Source organism: Platichthys flesus, chromosome 12 (assembly GCF_949316205.1).
Source record: "Platichthys flesus chromosome 12, fPlaFle2.1, whole genome shotgun sequence".
Lineage (NCBI taxonomy): Eukaryota > Metazoa > Chordata > Actinopteri > Pleuronectiformes > Pleuronectidae > Platichthys > Platichthys flesus.
In genome coordinates, this window is record NC_084956.1 from 23,320,067 (window position 1) to 23,340,857 (window position 20,791).

General features: G+C 39.3%; 1 protein-coding gene across 1 annotated transcript in view; it reads left to right on the forward strand.

Annotated features, from left to right (window-relative positions):
* ttc27 (tetratricopeptide repeat domain 27) overlaps positions 1–20,791 on the forward strand; it is a 78,873-nt gene that overhangs the window by 23,182 nt on the left and 34,900 nt on the right. Inside the window, exons 5-8 of the mRNA XM_062400784.1 lie at positions 1,935–2,037; positions 5,842–6,000; positions 6,137–6,267; positions 11,200–11,312. Coding sequence (XP_062256768.1) covers positions 1,935–2,037; positions 5,842–6,000; positions 6,137–6,267; positions 11,200–11,312 — 506 coding nt within the window. The remainder of the gene's footprint in view (positions 1–1,934; positions 2,038–5,841; positions 6,001–6,136; positions 6,268–11,199; positions 11,313–20,791) is intronic.

The window sequence follows — 20,791 nt, forward strand, 5'->3', positions numbered from 1 at the left end:
GCGTGTATAATGCCATGATAAATATACATGCATGTGTGAACACGCTTAGTTAAGAGTGCATGTGTGTGTTGGAGGGTATCGATTCAGTAAGAAAGTCACTTAAATCTCCATGTAACCATGCAAGAAAAGTCATCTTACATTGGAAATGAGGCACGAGTTATCCTGCCTGACACCCAAATAAGCTTTTCACGTGGCTCACTGACACTCGCCCAGTGCTGAATAAGAACAGGAAGGTTCAGGGACTCTCTGGTGTAATTATATCATTGACAAGGCTGCAAGACATACATTTTTCTGCCCTGCCTCTTTGTGCTTTGGTGAGATGAAAAAAGTACAGGAGATGGCTGGGTGTGCTTGTGGTCAGCACTTAAAGTCAGCATGCAGCGCCTGGACTGTTCTTAGTGTGTTATTTCTGCTTAAAGGACCTTGAGAGCAGCATTTTTTCATTTGTTAGTCCTACACATGTGTTTTATGACTAAAATGACATTGAAATTCAAAATAACTGCTTCAGTTTTTAGGAATGTTGACAATAACAAGCTGCTGGTTTTCATGTCTTTCCTAAATTGTCTATTTGTGGCTCTTTTATTTGGCTCAATGGCAGAGAAAATCAATTTCCTCATTTGGAACAGGCGTTCTCTGGAACACTTATCTGCACCCAATGCATTCCCAGTCAAACTGAGTCATCCCTTTAAAAATAATGTCTGTGCATTTTTTTTGTTTAATACTAAATGGTCTGTATTTATATAGAGCCCGTCTAGTCCTGATGACCACTCAAAGCACTTTACAATACAGTTTTACATTCATCCATTCACATAAACATTCATGCAGGACTTTTAAAAGGAATGCCAAAGTGATGCTCCTTGATGTCTCAGAGAGCAGGAGGGGCTTGTTGATGTTTTTTTTTAACTGTCACTGGCAGGCGGCCACAGTGTCACACCGTAGGTAACGGGCCAGAGAAAACAAGCTTGAGCTGGAGCCTCATGTCTTTGGTAAGCAGTGTGATGTTAGTTGGACAGGACAGGACAGAAAGGCTTACATTTCTTAACATACACAACTAAACAAAGTATTTCATCTGCTATAGCTGACCAGCTGATAAGCTGTCCCTCCATCAAATTTATATCAGCCGTACACTTTTCTTACCCCTCTTCAGTGATTGGAGACTTGTTCACAGAGCTAAAGTGCTGGACAAGTTCATGTTTGCATGTTCGATAAGATGGAGACGCAAGCGCACTCTTAATATCTCCTTCTAAGAAGCCATTACAATGTTACTATTATAGTATCCTAATATAGACATGATTTATTGTAACTATTATTTATAAATGATAACATACTTTATCATAAGAGTAACAATTTAGAAATATCATTAATATGCTTTCACTGTATCATATATTTTACTTTAAGGCCTGAAATGAACAGCTCAGAGGCGTTCACAACACCACAGAATCCCCGGAGTGTTCAGGTGAGGGGTGTTGCAGCATGCAGAGGCAGGACGTAACATATTAATTCCACTGCAGAGCTCCATGTGATGTCTATAGTCAGACCATAGATGTACTGTATTTGTCAGTCTTCATTTTTATCTCAACTACGCACATGTATGGCTTCCTGACTGTATTTTACCCTTTTTCATGCTATAATAGGGAAATCCGTCCCACACGCACATGAGCAACTGCACATATACAGAGACACACACCTTTTTGTTAGTTCCTGCTACGGTAGCTGTTTACAGGTTCCGCACACATCATGGCCTCTTTACAACCTATAAAATGTTCTGACTGCTTATGTCTCTTTTGCTGTTGGATTTGGTTGTAGCAATGTCAGCATGAGCAGAACTGTACAAATATTGTTGGTTATATTTCATTTGTTGTATATGTCCTTTGGCTTATTCTTACTTATTTTTATTTGTCTCTTCTGTTGTTGTTTTTCGTATGCGTGTGTAGCTGCTGCCCTGGTGGACCCTTCGCTACATCAACCTGCATCAGCAAATCCTGGAGGCTTGTTCTCCACAGCTCCTTAAATTGGCCCAGAGCTCCATGGAAAAAGGTCGGTCACTATAATGTGAACGTCTGTACATTTTGGGACTTTTCTTTGGGTTTGTTTTCCATGGCGTGTACCAGGCCCAACGGCCTCAGCTTGTGAAGCTCATGACTTAACCCTTTTTGAATGTGTGCTCTGTGTCCTACTGCAAGACTGGAGCATTAAACCATAGATGGTCCACTCATATAAACAGTAGCCTGCTTCATTTATGGTTAAATGCTGTTTAAAAAAAATAATGCATCAGTTGGCCATTTGGACCCAGCTCTGGTTGGACCGTTATTCTCACCCACTGCCACTTTACTGTTACACTAAAAAATGGTTTATTCCCAGAGTGATGTCTTCCCAAGCATTTTTAAGTCCTGGTTTGTCAATAAAGTTCGATCATAGTGAATGGAAAAGCTGTTTTTCACATTTGTTTGTGCTTTAACAGAGTTGAGTTGGAGTTTCTAACAGATGTGTTTCTGTTACTGAGAGAATCAAAACAAGCCTGATTGGTTAAAATGTCTTTTATTGTCATATATAACCCCTGAACATGTCATGAGCAGCTGTTCACAATAAAAATGTTGTTCAAATTGTGCAGGATTCCAGATTCCAGTGATACATGAAATATGTTCCAGGAAATGCAACTGACCAACACTTCCATACGTTTAAAGGCATAGACTCTAAATCGCTGTGTGGAGGTAGCTGTGAGAACAATCAGTGCCCGAGATACAAGAGTGGACACAGAGACTGAGCAGAGCCAGGAAACCTGAAAAGGTTATGTCTGGGACAATTTATGTTTGTTTGGAAATTTATGTTTGTTTGGAAATTGATGTTGGATCGGTAATAAAGCAAGGTAAAATGTTGAGGATTGAGCAGTTAGTCTCTGGCTGCTGTGGGGAGAGCCTGGTGGCATGGTCAACTGCCATACACTGTAATCAGGTAGTATTTGTTACGTTGCAGCCTTATGAAAAAAAAAAAGATCCATTCATCTAAGTCATTTCCCCTAGTGACAAAGAAAACATCTTTTTTAGAAAGTTTGTTATCACTTGAAACTGAAGCCGTTTTCAAAAAAGACCTGCAGGTTAAATCGGGAGAATTGGATACAGAGTTAACCCATAGTCTGTCTTTCACACATGCACAACACAGCAGGAGGTTCTCTCAATAGACACATTCACAAGGGCAACAAATCGTCTGGCAGCAGTCAGAGGCAGGAAGTGACGTATTAACTCCGCTGTGGAGATGTGATTTTCTTGGCAAGACACAGACACCAGTGTCGGCTCTTATCACCTCAAACTCTCCTGACATCGTCTAAGTGTATGACAACGCTTTTACATCAGGAGAAAATCTTTCCATCTGTCGCATGTTAGAAGGAGGCCAGGCGGAGAAAGTCGGCAGAATCTGCAGAGCCTCTCAGTTGGAGGTTTGCAATCGCATATTCACCTCCTCCTGAGAATATACAGAGTATCTGTGGAGTCTGAAAGAAGCTTGAGCAATTTAAGAACGCATAGGAGGTAACTAAGAACCTGCTCCATATTGTTGTACATTGTTGTCACAAACAAATATTTGTTGCCATTGTTATTTCTGCAAATAAATAGCTCTATTTATTAAATATCAGAAAATAATGAAAGGTGTCAAATATATTTTCCAAAGCACAGGATGGTGTATTGAAATTGCTTTATTGAACTGAGTGTCAAAACTCCAAATACTTTACAATCAGATATGTTAAAGAAAAGCAGCATATAAAGCAGTTTTAATAAAATGATCAATTATTAAAACAATCAACCAAAGACTGCAGCTCTAGGTACACATGTGGTATGTTTCTTAGACTTATTAGTTAGAGTATAGTATAACCTTAGGAGTATGGTGGAGCATGACCCAGCATTTCTTCACATATGGCTTTGTGATTAAATGACATAATCATAGGAATGTGTACGGTTACCGACTTTAGATTTAGGAAAATTCACGTTAGAGCTTTGATTCCAACTAATAAGAAGAACTTAAACCTAAACTTTGATTGTTGCATGAGGCCTTGAACTAATGACAGCGGTTGGGTCATGTGTGAAGCACAAACTAATTGATAGTTTCATACTGAACAACTTAACTTTGAGAAATGTGTACTGGTGTTCTTATTGAAACTGTTGCATAGGACTTGAAAACATTGAAGAAATGCCTTTATTCCACAGACTATTGTTTACTTTAATTAATTCAATTAGAATAATTATCTTTGATTAATTAGTTTAGTGTATTTTGGCTCAGTATGCGCTTTTAATCCCCCTTGATGAAACACTGCAGGGCTGTTATCAGAGGATATTGAATAATAGTTTTTTTTTTCTTCTCATCTCTTGAGCTTGAGTTAACTGTTTAAAGGCAGTGGGCATTCATTGGTTTGCATCTGCTGTATGATGGCTAACGGTGTGTGAAGGTTTGCAGTATGTGCTGGCTTCAAAATAGACCGATCCATATTGTGGAGGAGCAGTTGGCCGCACCGTTGTTTATGAGGAGGCTGCTGTGAAATGCATACAGATCAGTTCTTCCCATGCTACACAGCTCTGGGGAGGTGATGCCAGGAATTTAGCTGTTTTTTGTAGTTTGGTAGTCAGAATAATAACACTCGATTGACACATCTACTATATCTTGTTATTTACTTTTGTCATAGAATCAAAATCAATTACTGTGATGAAAAGGTTCCTCTGAGTGGCTCTTTGTATGTCAAAATAGTTTTGTGGTCTGCATATGTCATGGAAGCTGAAAGTTCCCCACTCATGCAAAGAGGTTAAATGATTAAATATAATAATATATGTGGCTCGCAGCCCTGTTAACAAAGCCTGTTGATGTTGTACGTCTTACTACAACTTGTCATCCTGTGTAAGATATACAAACATGAAGGAGGTGCGGGGTTCATTGTTGTTCCACCTTTAAGCAAACCATGGAGGCAGTCTGATCCGAATGGACAAGTGTGTCCAATGGATAGGACACTTACACTGTAGTGGTCCACGTCACGTCTGGTTCCATAACGCCAGCATGCTGTTTAAATTCAACCAAGTAGGGTGGCATCATGCTGGCTTTGTTTTGTTCACTTTAAACAAATGCAGGCAGCATAATGGAAGATCTCCTACCTAGCCGCTCACAAAGCCACTACAAAGTCAGTCTTCTACAGTGTGAAATCATTTGAGCTAAAGGTGACACAGATGAGTTGCATGTTATCTCTCCTCTCTCTTATTGCTCACTCTGGGCACCAATAGCCACTGAGCACAATCTCTTTGACAGGGCCCTCTCTGAGGCCAAATTAATAATCGCATCAAATGGGAGGAACGCAGAGGAGCTACACAGCAAAGAGAAGGAGACAAAGCTTTCATCCTCCTTTGCCATCACCTCGGTGCTCTGTTTACATTTTTAATGTGTTACCTCAAGGCATCAGCTCTTTGTTTAAATTGATGCTGCTTAAGGGAGTATTTGGATGGCCGTTCCTTTTCTGAATCAACACTATTAATGTTCAAGACCCCTTGTTCTGCTCAGAAGTTTACTGCTTGTATATATTGCAGCTGCTTGATTAATGTGTTGGATTGCATTTATGAAAGAGCTTTTATAAATACAGCCCATGAAATGTCTGCTGAAAAATACAAAACATATTTGTACCTTTCAGACACCTTATAGAGTCTCCTGCAAAAAAATATGATTGTGGCTTTCTCATACTAATTACCAGAAACATGTAGCCCTGCTTAACTAGGTCATCAAGTTTGTTGTCCATCTGCTCATGTTGCCTGTTTTCATATCCTATCAGAAAAAAAGTACTTTTGGAGACTAGATTGTTACTCTCCTCTTTCACAGTGCTGAAACGCCAGTCTGTGTTGTTGGAACATGGAAACCTGGCTATCCAGTTCCATCTGGAGTGTGTCTACATGAATCTGACCTACTACGAGTATCAGTCAGCCAAGGAGCACATCAACAAGGCACAGGAGCTCTCAGGGCTGAATATCAACTTGACAGGTATGTAAAGCTCAGAAGCACCTACTCCTGGGCATGAGGCTGTCATGGTTAGTACTGATGCTGTAAGACACATACTGATCAAGCCTTAGTGATAACTGACTTTAAAGTAACAACTGGTTGTAATTGCTTTATCAAGGTGCCCTTGGTAAACGGACCCGTTTCCAGCAGAACGACTTGGCTCAGCTCATCCTTGATGTCAGAACAAAGCCTGGACAGATTGATGGTGAGGCCAGTCCCATGCCCACACCTCAGGACTGCCTACCTAAGGTATGAGCTTCTGTTGCCTTCTTTCCAACTTAATGGTATGTTGAACCATTTGTTGTTTTTCATTCAAAAGTTATATATTATCACTAACAAGCCAATCTATTAGACAACACATTATCTAACTTTCAAACTGTGGAGATGGATCCAAAACATTTATTCTCAACTCAGATCTCTAATTATGATGATTTTTTGGCCTCTGATTGAATGACTTGGCAAAAAAATATATGATCTTGCCCATATTCAGTTGGGGTCACCTCAGCCTTCTGTGCAGTTGAGTTTTTCATACTCTGCATTAACAGCAGAGGGAGATGTCTGCCTCTTGAGCTTTGATACAGTCTGAAGCCTGATGCTACTGTTAATGGAATCCCAATGCATAACACTTAACTTTATCTCCACTTCCCTATGGTTTGGAATAATACCATAACTTCAAGATGTGGTTGAGTGAAAGCCTGAAGTTTTTCAGGTTCAGAAACAAGTTGGCATTAATTAAAGTAATTAAACTATTCAAAACGTAGGCATTCTTCGATCCATTCTTTAGCTTTTCATGTCCTTATGAGTTTAGACAAATGAACGTCCAAGCCAAAGTGTCATACTGACTTTTGCTGAAAGGTATTTAGTCCTTTTTGTTTCTATGGAATGTATCATTCAGTCTCATGCGCCTAATATATGCATGCATGCGTACATTTTAATATTTGCATGCTCAATACTTACTATGTATTAATCATGAATACTAAAAACGTACCTGTAATTCAGTGCTTGAAAGTCCACAAAGTAATAACTCAATGTCGTGAAGAGAGAGTATTGACCAAAAACTTACCGGATAATGAATCTAAACATATTTTCTTATGTACGTTATGGATAATTAAATTTATACAGCAATGTAAATATATACTAGTGCAGACATGCTTTTTTTTTTTAACTCCCAGTCATCTGCTCATATATGAGAGCCAATCCGCACCACTGAACCTGCAAAATCATACAGGACCCAAACATAACCTTATCCTGCTGCCCCTGGAAATCCTGACTCTTTTAAACTTTGCAGTAACACATCAAAAGGGCTTCTCTACTCACGTCGTAGGAGCTGAAAATGAAGCTAACTGATTGCTACACAATAAAGTTAATAAAGATTTTCAAGCTTGAAATTTCCCCTGTTGGAAATAGAAATTAAGGGCAAGATCTGGAAGATCAAGAAAACTCTGAGATTATACTGCAAGTATGTTGGGAAGAAAGCCAGGCGTCTATAGAACTGCAGGAAGGTTTAACTGTCAGAGTGGTAGTGGCCCTCATAGTGTTCAACACAGAGGAGTGAATGACTTGCCTGAATGAAACCTTACCCGCAAAATCATCACAAAAGTCGACGTCAGAAATTTGACTGTTGAAATCAACACTGTGCTCTTTGGCCAGATTTACCAAAGAATGTTAGAGGAAGAAAAATAACTGTATTTGAACGCCTTACTAACTATGAGATTGAGTTGCAATCAGTTGCAGAGGACGCTGAGAGGGGGAAGAATAGATTCCTCTAAATATTAACAAAGGACTGGATGCCCACCATCAGTCAATTGAACCGAAGAGGGAATCCATCATGAACCCCTTCAAAAATTGGAAGGTTCTGAAATGAGTGGAGAAGAGGCTCCAAGTCTTTAAATGATGATCCAAAATAGCAGCGCTTTGTCCCAGATCAGTAATGAAAAATGTAATTGGACGCAATCATGGTCAGTGTCATAGCTATATAAAGTCATCATGGGGTTTTGGTTATATGTGATATAACGTTGCAGGATCACCCACTCAGCTCTTTGTTTGTATTTTATCACCTGGCAGTTCTATCTGTACGTAATGAGTACTGGCCCTTTGTGCCAAAATTACAAATCTCCTCCAATGAGCATCCACTCCCTTGTTTCAGGAAGTGGGGAGGGTTTTGATCTAAACAGGAACTCTTTGGCTCTCCCTGGAGATTGACTGGAGGAAAGATCACATACTTGAGTTTATCACCATGGTTATTTAATCATGATATCACAAACTTTATACAATAGTGTTAAACATGGAATATTAAGGAAATAATACAAAACTAAAATACAGAAAAGACAAAACATTGCCTTCATAGTAACAAATGAGGAACATGTGACTCATAGACTTTAACCTAAAGCTTATGGAATAAGGAATGATGCTAAGCTTTTTTCATCACCACCACTGTGATGCCCTTCAGCAAGGCTCTTAACCCCAACTGCTCCAGTGAAACTGCTCAGCGGCATATTAGACTGAAGACTGCAGATATACTGGGCAGTATCCAGGCTGACAATGTGTAATGAAGGTTAAAAAAGGGTTTCCTTGCAGCTCTCAATCTTGTGGCTTTGGCCCAGCTCCAGTTCTTTGTGCCCTGCTCAGACCACAAATGCCCTCACTAATGGAGCAGGGGGGAGTAAATGGTTTCAATCAAGGTTGCCATTAACCAGAGCTCACTGGCTTCCTATCTAGAATGGATGGAAGGAAAGAAAGAATGACGAAACGGGAACTCTTCATCAGTGGCCAATCAAAACCACGGCCAGCAGGGAAATTGGGCCATTTTTGTCACTGTGGGTTTGACTAATCTTGGAATTCTTGGGTTATTTTAATGAAAACAAGTATGATCCAAAGTTCTTATTGCCGTTGCCAAGCCAAATTGTCACAAAGTAGGATTTGGATTGAGTTTGGTCTCTTTGCATCGATACATTTGCCAAGATTCAACCAGAGGAATCCACTTGACTGCCCTACATTGTTCAGTCCGAAAGCTCTGAATGCCGACATTTGAAGCCTCACATTTTGGCAATCGTTTTGATCCCTGGCTCCTCCTGTCTTCATGTCTGTTGATAAGGGAAAGACACTGAACCCCTCTCCCCCTAATAAGTGTCTTTACATGGGAAATATGAGACATTTTAAAGCCAGTTGGTGGTTCTCTCTTTGGGGTTAGTCTAGGAAGGCACTTACCTGCAGCCTAGTGACTTACACAAAGCCACCTGTTGGTTGTTGGATACAAGGCTGACTTTATTTTGCTTAAAACTTAGTCTTTAAGTGACCATATCTCTAAGTACTAAGTGGCAGGTGCACAGGCATGAAAGTTGTGTGGCCCCTTTAATTATATTTCCTCACAATCTTTTCACATCTGACCTATTTTAACCTCATCATATTAGGCAATCAGGAGAGTTATCACCGAACATACTTTGGAATCGTTGGTGCAGACCTCAGTATTTAGAGTTTAACCCAAAAATGCAGAGGAGGAACATTTTGGTCATTTGTTTTGTGAATAAACCATAAATGTGTTTATTTGGCCATAAATCTTGCTCTACAATTGTCCCACTCAAATGCTTAATTTGATGAAGACAAACGTCAAGTTATTTATGATAAACAAGGGGACAGCCAAAATGAAAATAAGCATCTATAATTATAAAAATACTTCAGTTTTTAAACATAAACCTATGCTGCTGTAACGTTAGTACACAATTCATTTCACACTTACTAATAATATAAATTGTGATTCTCACTATTCTTAAGTAAGGGCAATTTGAATACAACCTATTAAATTGTTTTCCAACTGCAAGATACATCAAAACTCCTTTGATAACAGTTAGTCAGTTATGTCAAAATTTTAGCATAAAAACTTTAAAGTGAAGATTCATGTGTATTAAAATAAGTCCAGTTTTGACTCGAGGCCAAGATAGATCTTGAGTAAATGTAAAATGTTATTACAGCTTTGCTCATAGGTCAATAGGATTTATTTTTAGAACCTTAGCAGTGGCTGTCCCAATATTTCTTGCATGGCTTTTGCTGTCTGACCCTTTTGAAGAAGAACAATTACAAGAACAAAAACAATAGACTTCCAGCAGCTTTCCTGCTTCGACCCCAAAATATTTTTGGGGTCAAATTTAACTTATGCTCAAAACTCGAGTTCTGGATAGAATCAAGGATTCGGAGAACAAATGGAAAGTTTGGGCAGAACTTGACCTCTAGAAGTTATGATACAGGGTCTTTTGGATCATGGGGCTACCAAACTGTAGAATAATTTAATACAGACTAGGGATGGCCATTCGATTAAATTGTCTTAATCGATCGTCGGGAGAATTAACGATCGATTTTCAATTAATCATTAATATTTTTATATTCAAATTCAATATTTATAGGCTATATTAAAATGTAATGAAAATAGAAAAAACACAGCTATTTCCTCATTGAGATCTTGATTACAAGATGTACAACTCTTGTGGCAGTTAAACGGGATCCTTCACTGGTTACACTTGAAAATATGTGCTGCTGTACTCCTAAGCCCCGATGAGAGAGCAGCTAGCCGACGGAGAGAGCAGCAGCTAGCCGCTGAGAGCTAGCTCGATTTGACGGTTCACTACCTCTCAGTCTGGTTGTTGTCACGTCCTCACTCCAGGAACCATTCAACCAGACCCAAGAAATGATTTGTACATGTGGAGGACCTAGATATTTACTGGTCCAGCTCTGAATAAAGTATCCTGTACTGTATTTCTTCTAGTAGTGCTTAACTTCCTGGGGATCAGAACCAGGAGAGTATGGACATGTATTGTCAAATGAATGGTTACCTATATTTGCTTTGGCCACGTACTTGTTAATGTATATTTTATTAATTTCTAAGTTATATTACTTGATCTTGCATCTTTGTAAAGCTAATGTTGACTGTAAATGTGAAAAAATGTCAGCTTTTCAGTGAATATTAGATGAGATATTGTATGAGCCATCCGCTCAGTTCATCTTTTGTCTAGAAATGTCCCACTGAGCATGTGTGAGGGATTCAGTCTTAAAGCTGTATATCCCACTGTCATAAATGTTCCTTTTAAGGTAGTTACAACAAGCAATTTCTCAGGCTGTGTATTGTGCAGTGGTTTCCAGCTCCTTCATGTGTGTACTGATCTAACTGTACATGTGATTCTATGCTCCCAGGACTCCCTTCTGGGTGACGACACCATGCTGGAAAGGATCAACCTAGCGGAGCCAGATGAGCACCAGATGCCTGACCTCAGTGCCGAAGAGCAGGCCGTCATCCTGGGCATCTGGTAAGTCCACTATACCTGAGAGCTCAGAACTGTTTCTGGAGCTGTTCAATAAATGTTTGATTTTTTATTCTTCAAACACAGTTTGGTAAGGCAATTCCCTGGCCCCCCCATTCCGTGTGCTGAAGTGTCCTTGGGAAAGATACTGAACTCCAAATTTCCCCTGATGGCTAAGCTGGCAGTGGATGATTGATGCATGATAAAGAAAGTGCTCCAAACAGATTCACTTTATGAATGTGTATTTGAGAATGCGGATGGCAAAATGTTATGTAAAGTGCTTTTAAGGGTCACCAAGACTATAAAAAGCATTATATAAATACTGACCAAGTAAAGCGGCCTTAAAGAAAGTATGTATCATACTAATCTACCAGTCACCTGGACTATAAAATGTTGGATGGTTTTACCGAAATCTGGGTTTATTAGTTTATCTAACACATGCCAAGAGAAATTTCCTCAAAAGCCTAAAGATTGAAAATATTTCACACCATCCTACGATTTGGATCAATCTGCCTAAGCATAAATAAGTCCTATTTGTGACTCCTTTTCCCTTCTGGGTCACTTTGGCTGTCTTATCACATTATTTAGCTAGAATTGAAAAGCTTCTTACAGAATTTTTCAGATTTTGTTTCGCTCTTTTGATTTTTTTGTTCTTTCTTATTGTAACCCTCGTCACAACAGAAAACCAGCTGTCTGGCAGCTTCACCTCTAGACAAACACTTTGTTAAACCTTTGAGTCATAGCTCGTATTAGTGCCAAGAGAAAAGGTCAACACAGAACTGAGTAAAAGAGGAAGTGCACTGGTGTTTCCCATCACAGTCAGTCTGGGAATTTTACGGCATATATATAAAAACAACTACGCCTATGTTATTTACAATTTTCAAAACTCTGTACAAAAATCTAAATCTGAAATCCATGAGTTTTGTGTATCGGACTAAATTTTTTCATTGTAATTAGACATTTTTATTATACTTAATAGATTTTGGTGGGTATTAACTTTATATTTGAATAGTTGTTTTTTGCAGATATCAACTATATATTTAGGACCTGTGGCTTTGCTCTGGATTTGTTGCTAACGTAATCTAAATCTTTTTGGTTTAATCCAAAAAAGGGTGAATATAAGACACTCAACCCAATACCAGTAAGCTTCACAGCGGGTAGGTGATTAATTGCCATGCTGCTGCTGGAACCCGAACAGTCAAGTGAAGGTCATTGGAGCAGTGAGGGAGATTGCTATGTGATGATTGATGAGTACCAGGTCTGTCTACATGAATGGTAGATTAGCACACCTGCATGTAGCTCCAAGACTTATCAGAAATGAATATCTGGTACCTGTTAAGTATTTCATAAAGCTAACAAACCAGAGCTATCCAGTTCACTGGAGTCATTACCAGGTCCATGTCTTCTCCATCTGCATGCCAAAGTGGCCTTGGGCAAGATGTCCCTCTAATGGCCCCTCATAGAAAAAATATATAAATGTCGGCACATAAATGTATGTATGTTTTTTTTTTTGAATAGCATGACTGTACTGTAAAGTGCTTTGAGTTTTAATCAGGACTAGAAAAGCTCTATACAAATACAAACCATTGACCATTTACAAATGTAAATGTAATGTTAACGATATGGACAGGGTGTCAGTGTAATCAGTGACTCTTAGTGGTAGCTAAGTTTTATTGTCTAAAAATGGTCTGACCACAGCTTAATGTATTTTATTGCCTCTCCATTGTCGATGCTTCTTGCATTAATGACAACACATCCCATGATGTCATTATCTTTTATTCAAATTTAGCTTAGGGCTTAAAAAGTTAAAAAGAGTCCCTCGTGTAGAGCACATGTGTCAAACTCAAAGATGAATTATCTTTGGTCCGCATGATCAAATCTCAATACAAAGTATTGAGAATTCCTGAGGGTCAGTGAACAGGTTGGGATGGGGCACGTGACACTTCTAGACCAATGGCTGGGGGGTTGTGTGGGATGGCAGCTCCCATTGGCTGATGAGTGGGCGGGTCAAAGGTGAATGACAAATCCCACAATGCACCGCCCGTGTGTCAGCACGTCAATCGCAACCCGCGAACGCTATCCCTCTCCCCCCAAAATGGCTAAACGAAAGGTGGAATTTGAAAACAGGTGTTTTCAAGACAGAGGGGAAGCACAGTATATGTTTGCGGATGTGAAGGGCAAAGCTGTGTGTCTTTTGTGCGGGCATGGTGTGGCTGTAATGTAAGATTATAACATAAGAAGACAACATGAAACAAAGCACCAAGACAGATACAAGCATCTAGACACGACAAAAAGGCTACATAAGGTAGAGGAGTTAAAAAGAAGTTGGGTGTCACAGCAGGCTGTGTTCACTAAAGCCAAATCAGAAAGCGAGGTTGCTGTTAAGGCCTGTTTTATTTTGGCAGCAGAGGTTGCAAAATCACCCCGGCCCTTTATCGACGGGGAGTTTTTCAAAAACTGCATGATTAAAGTTTGCGATGCCGTGTTCCAGAAAAAAGCCTTGAAAATGGAACATGTGATGAGCATCATAACATTAGCGGTTAACTTTATCAGAGCCAAAGGTTTTAATCACCGCCAGTTCAAGTATTTTCTGGAGGAGTTAAGTTCAGAATATGGTGACTTGCCCTATCACACAGAGGTGCGATGGCTAAGCAAGGGAAAGGTGCTGGAAAGATTTTTCCAGTTGCGTGAGGAGATCTGTGAGTTTATGGAAAAGAGAGGGAAAGGTACAACAGAGCTCTGAAATAAAACGTTTCTGCGTGACATCACGAGCCACCTGAATGCGCTCAACCTGCAGCTTCAGGGGCGGGGCCGTGTCATCACTCTATAGGCCTTGATAGTTCCAGGTTCAATATGTGCACTAAGGTTCTTTCAATAAGATTTCAATAAACGTTGAACCCTTCCGGCCCTTGACTGCTCACAGAGCAACAAACAATGCTTTGACGCATTTTCCGTTTTTAATGCAGTTTCATTTTTGCATTTTTGCATTTTTTTCTCTTTTGCTACTACAGGACATTTGATTTTTCATTGAACTAAATTATTTTTGGCTGTTGTTTGCCTGTAGGAAATGTTTTCACTTGAACTTATTCTGGAAATACTGCAGATAGAGCCATAAGCAATAAATGAAACAGATTTTATTACTTTGATATTTATTTATGTATTATTTATTATTTATTATTTCTATTTCATTTATTTCATAATTAATGTTGTTTTATCGGAAATACTCTATATAGGCCTTGTTAGTTCCAGGTTCAATATGTGCACTATGGTTTATAATAAACATTGAACCCGTCTGGCCCTTGAACTGTAGCAATTTTTTGTATTTCGGCCCACTGTGTATTTAAGATTGACACCACTGGTCTAGACGAACAAAACTTGAGATCTCTACGGTTCTTTATAAATCTGAGAATGTGTCCTTGTGTGGATTGTCTTTTCTCACTCTGTGGATATGCTGAGCTCTTGGCTGCTCCTACTTTTACCCTTAAACTTAGATACTTTTAAAGCTCACACTGTTGCTAATTCCTATTTGACATCAAATTTTATCAATTTAGCTTTAAAGTTCACTCATGACTTTACAAAAAGCAGGTTGACAAAACAGTCAACTAAATGTCCACTTTCTAGATTATATCTAAATTGTTTGAGAACTGAAATCCATGTTGGTCGGCTGACTACATCCCGTCCGGAGTCTAGTTTCCGGTTTCATGCCCCACAATACGCGGAAATCACGGAAGATTTAGAAGAACGAATATGGACCAAATAGAAGAGCACTTGGCAGAAGAGATCCGAAAGTATGACCACTTGTATAACCCGTCACTGACTGGCCGATTTGTCCGCCAGAAATAGGCTATGAGGAGCCGGAGTGGCGATGTAAATAAACAGTCGACGAAGAAGAAGACGTCTCTTCTTTGTGTGTTTTGTCTTTGAAAAAAAACGTTACTCCGCCTATGGTTCTAGCGGTGAATTGCGTTGCAACACGCGCAGCACGTTAGAGAAGTATAAACCAAAACAAGTCCGTCGATGCAGCTGCGTGGCCTTCCGCGGTTGCAGTCGCAGGACTATAATTAGGCCTTGAGAGGTACTTATGAAAGTTTATGTTTAGAACTTGAATTGAGCAGTTTGTCTTATTGGCTGGTAACCATACGCTGAACTGTCTTTGAGTAAGACAATAAACCCCAAGTTGCTCCAAGGGTTCTTCTGTTATATTGACGTTTATGATAATGACCAACTGGCTTTTCTACTCCTCCCTCATCCCATCCCTTGACAGGTCGCCAGAGTATTGCAGGGATTTAATTAGTTTCAATCATATACCCTAACCTAAGTTCCCAGCTTAGCTAAAGTAGAAATGCACTTTTTCAGGCTTTTTTAGTTCTGATGACCACTCAAAGTGCTCTACAGTACAGTTTTCCATTCACCCATTCACACACATTCATACAGTGAATCTATTTGCAGCCCTTGTTTTTCTATGAGGGGCAATTCAGGGTTCAGCATCATGCTAAAGGACACTTCGGCATGCAGATGAGGAAGACTGGGATCACACTGCCGACTTTCTGGTTGGAAAACAAACGCTCTAACCCTTAGCCACAGCTGCCCCCAAGAGAAACTCAGCAGTGGATGATAAACTCAGTTTCAGAAAATTTTACAAAGATAGGAAGTCAGAAAGTATCCTTTTCTTTTTTTTTGTCATTAAAGTTTTTTATTTATTCATTCATATAAAAACATACAATCAAACTCAAAAAACAACATTTACAACAGCATCAACAGACAGTATACCCATCATACAACCATATATACAAAGGCCTCCTGCAAATCTATATATTTTTTTTTTTTTTCTTGAAACAACCATAATGTACATCCAGCACCATGTCTACAAATTTTTCCATATGCCTTATCTACAAAAAAATATGGTCCCAGGCCCTCCTAAAATCTTCCTCTTCATTGTTCCTTGTAGCCAACATGCGTTCATAAGATGCAACCTCTGACATCATTTCCATCCATTTTTTAACATCTGGAGCAACTGTACTTTTCCATACTCGTTCAAGCAGCTGTGACCATCCCGACTTTTAAAACTTCCCGATCATATTTAGATATATTTGGAATTTCTGTTTGATCCCCTAACAAACACAGTCTTGGTGATACAGGTACCGCCACACCCAGCCATTTACTCACATGTTCCAGTACTTTCTCCCAAAATGGGTACACTAGTTTACATCCCCAGATCACATGTTAAAAGGTCCCTATATCATTTTGACATTTCCAACATAAATTATTTCCTATTAAGCCCATTCTGTGCAGTTTTGAGGGGGTGAAATAAAATCTATGAATTATCTTATACTGAATAAACTTCCCCCTGGCCTCTCTTATGTGTTTCCCTGTATTTGATAAAATATTTAACCAGTCTTCCTCACTCAGATCACACCCTAGGTCTTTCTGCCAAACGATCCTCAGATTTTTACACTTGTTATACCATTAAATGTCTTGTAGAACGTAGCTGCTCTGTGTTATCCTAGGTAGGTCCAGAACTTCCATTAATGTATTCTTGTTGAGCCTAAATTTACCCTTTGTGATACAGTCTCTTATTTGTAAATATTTCCAAAAATTGCTTTTATATTCCAGATTATATTTTTGCATAATATCAGCAAACGACATGAACACTCCATCCACATATAGGTCACTTATTTTGCGTATCCCTCTTACAAGCCATTGATTCCAACAAACCGATTTCTTCCCATTACCTACAGCTGGGTTGTGCCATACAGAGGCGTAAGGTTGTCTTAAGTGCGACATACCATACATCTTAAGAATCTCCCTCCAGACTGTTCTGGAATAAGACAGCACTGGGTTTGAAAAACAATTATGTCCAGAAGTTGTTGAACCATGCGAGAGAACATCCAGAGGTTCAAATGGGCTAGTTAGCTCCCGTTCAATTTTGATCCAGCTCAGCTCCTGATCTATCCCCTTCCAATGTTTTATCAATCTAGACATTTCAAATGATAGATTATATAATCTTACATTAGGTAGACCCATGCCTCCTATTTCCCTCGGTGACCACATCTTCTTTATATTAATCTTTGGTCTCTTTTTATCCCATAAAAAGTCTTTAATAATTTTATCATATTGTTTAAACAGCTGTGGCGCTATATTAACTGATAGTATCATGGAAACATAACTGAATTGTGGTGCAACCACCATTTTAATTACATACATTTTTCCCCACAGTGTGAGCTTCAATTTTCCCCATTTATCCAGGTTCATTTTTATTTTCTGGAGGAGCGGTTCCATATTTGAGAGCATTATATCATCCAGATTTGGATTTAATTGAATTCCTAGATATTTCATACCATAAGGCAGGAACTTGAAGCCATATGGAGTGATAACCCCAGAATGACATGTATGTGATATCGGCATACATTCAGATTTATGCCAGTTTATTTTATAACCTGATAATCTAGAATATGACTCGATACAGTCAAGTAACGCTGGCAGGGAGTCCCCAGGGTCCGCTAACACTGCTAAGATATCATCGGCATACATAAATAGCTTGTGCTCTCTACCCCCCGCCTGCACACCTTTAATCCTCACATCAGCTCTGATTGCTACAGCTAACGGTTCAAGAACCATAGTAAACAGCAATGGGGAAAGGGCTCATCCCTGTCTTGTCCCCCTGGAAAGACAGAAAATATCAGATATCAGCCCATTTGTTAGCACAGCTGCTCTTGGGTTAGAGTAAAGTATCTTCACCCAGTTACAAAAACCAGGACCCAACCCAAATTTCAAGAGAGTCGACATGAGGAACCCCCACTCCACCCGGTCAAACGCTTTCTCAGCATCAAGTGAAAAAGCCGCCACTGGTACCGGATTAGAGCAGTTCATATGCATCAGATGTGTGAGCCTTCGCATGTTATCAGCTGAGGACCTTTTTTTAATAAAACCTACTTGATCTCCATGTATAATGTCTGGTAGTGTCTTCTCTAAACGTGACGCCAAGGTCTTTGTCAAAATCTTACAGTCCAGCCCAAGAAGACTCACAGGTCTGAAATTAGACGGATCTGAGGTATCTGTGTCCTTTTTAGGTATGAGCGAGATTAAAGCATCATTAAATGTGCCAGGCAGTGAGCCCTTCTCAAATGCCTCCATGTACACCTTATGCAATTTGGGGGCCAAAATATCAATTTATTTCTTGTTATATTCAATCGGGAAGCCGTCCAAACCAGGTGACTTCCCATTTTTCATGGATGCGATAGTAGCCCTAATCTCTTCCTCTGTTATTGGGGCTTCTAGCATGTCTTTTTGCTCATTAGATACAGTAGGCAGGTTAAGACCAGAGAAAAATGACTGTGTCTTCTTGATTAGGTGCGCAGGAGGATGTGTAAAGATTTTTATAAAAAAAATTTAAAAACCTGATTAATTTCCTTTGATGAGGTTACAACCCCATTATTCTTCTTAATCATTGGAATGTTGTTGGAATTATCCTGTTGTCTCAATTGTCTCGCTAACAGTCTGCCATTTTTTTCGCCCCTTCATAGAAACTAGTCTTTAGCCTAAATAAGGCATACTCAGCCTTTTTGTTATATATATCATGTAGTTGATATTTCATTTTACAAATTGTTTTGTATAAATCATCTGAATAGTGACTTGCAAGTTCTTTCTCTAGCTTACGGATCTCTTTGTTTAATGTGTTTTCTTTCTTCGCATTCGCCTTCTTAATTTTTGAGGTGTGGGCAATAATTTTCCCCCTTATATAAGCCTTAGATGCTTCCCAAACCGGGGAGATTGTTTCTGTTGAGCCAATATTAATTTCAAAAAAAGATTTAAGATCTTCTGCTAACATATTACTAAATGACACATCCTGTAGCAACACAGTGTTAAGCCTCCAACGTCCTCTTTTCACATTATCTGTGTTCAGGTCAATCTGTAACTCCACCGTGGCGTGGTCACTAAGGGCAATAGCTCCTATCTCACAGTCCACTATTGAGTCTATTAATGAGTTAGATACCAGAAAAAAATCAATTCTTGAATGAGATTTGTGACAGTGGGAGTAAAAGGTGTATTCCCTCTCACGTGGGTTCACCAATCTCCATATGTCCACCAAACTCAAGTCCTCTGTCAGCATATGAATTGCAGCTCTGTCCCTGGGTGAAGATTTAGCACTGGGCTTACTCTTATCAACTATCCCGTCCATTACCTGGTTAAAATCCCCTGCCAGTATCACCCGGCCCTGCATGTTTCCTATCACTCTGTTAACCTCATGAAAGAAGTCAGGTTCCTCCTTGTTTGGGGCGTATATATTACATAGCACTGTCCGGATTCCATTGATCAATGCTTCAATACAAATAATCCTACCCTCCTTATCATTGTGTTGTTTTATCATAACAAAACTCAGATTTTTATTAATGAGTATCATCACCCCATTCTGCTAACTAGAGTATGAGCTATGGAAAACCTTCCCTACCCAGCCTCTTTTAAATTTCCCTGCCTCTTCGTCCCCCATCATATGAGACTCCTGAATAAACGCTACATCTGTATTCTTGGATTTCAAATATGTAAGAACCTTCCTCCTTTTAATGGGATTCCCACATCCATTTATGTTCTATGATACTATATTAATGTACCTGTTAGCCGTCATTTCTAGACCTGTAAATACTCTTTGACCTCAATTCTCTCACCATGGTTTCAACAACAGCCAAACACATATTCAATAGGTTGTTCAAAATGTTAGGCCTTGTTAAATCTTCTGTCTTAGTGCAAAGATAAAACATGAAGAACACAAACATAAACCCGGTTAAAGCAGCCCAGAACTCGGTGCTTCTAACCAGGGGCGCCGCTAGGGATTTTGGGCCCCATGAAAAGAATCTTTACAGGGCCCCCAACACAGCGGCAACATTTTTTGATGCTATTTTACATACAATTATGCATTTTAATGGTATTTTTGACTATCATTAGAAGAACAGCATGACAGTTGACATGTACAGTAGGGGAAGAACTGAGCACTCTGAATACAATGGAATTCATTTTGAGTCATTTATTTGCTGCACCACTGATTCTTAAATTGGAAATTATCTCTTCCATGAAAAAATAGCAATTATAATCAGTGGAGAGAAAAAAATCTCAGCAAAAACAAAAACGCCATCAGAATACAAAATGGCCATATATGATTTCTCATCATTTAAGTAGAACTTAATATATGAAAGAATGGCAAATATATATATAATATAACGTTGCAGACTGAGTCAAGCTTCCTTTTGCAACCTTTCAATCACTGGTCCTTGCTCAACTCTTCTCACCAAAAGCCCAACGCCGAGCCTTCTCATGTGCAAAATCACTTATCAGGTCTTTGAAGTCCAGCTTTCTAGCCAACTGACTCTCAATTGACAGCATGGCAAGACTGCAAAGTCTTTCCTGAGACATTGTGGACCTCAAATAGTTTTTTATCATTTTTAGTTTACTGAACACTCTCTCACCACCAGCAACAGTAACTGGCAGGGTGC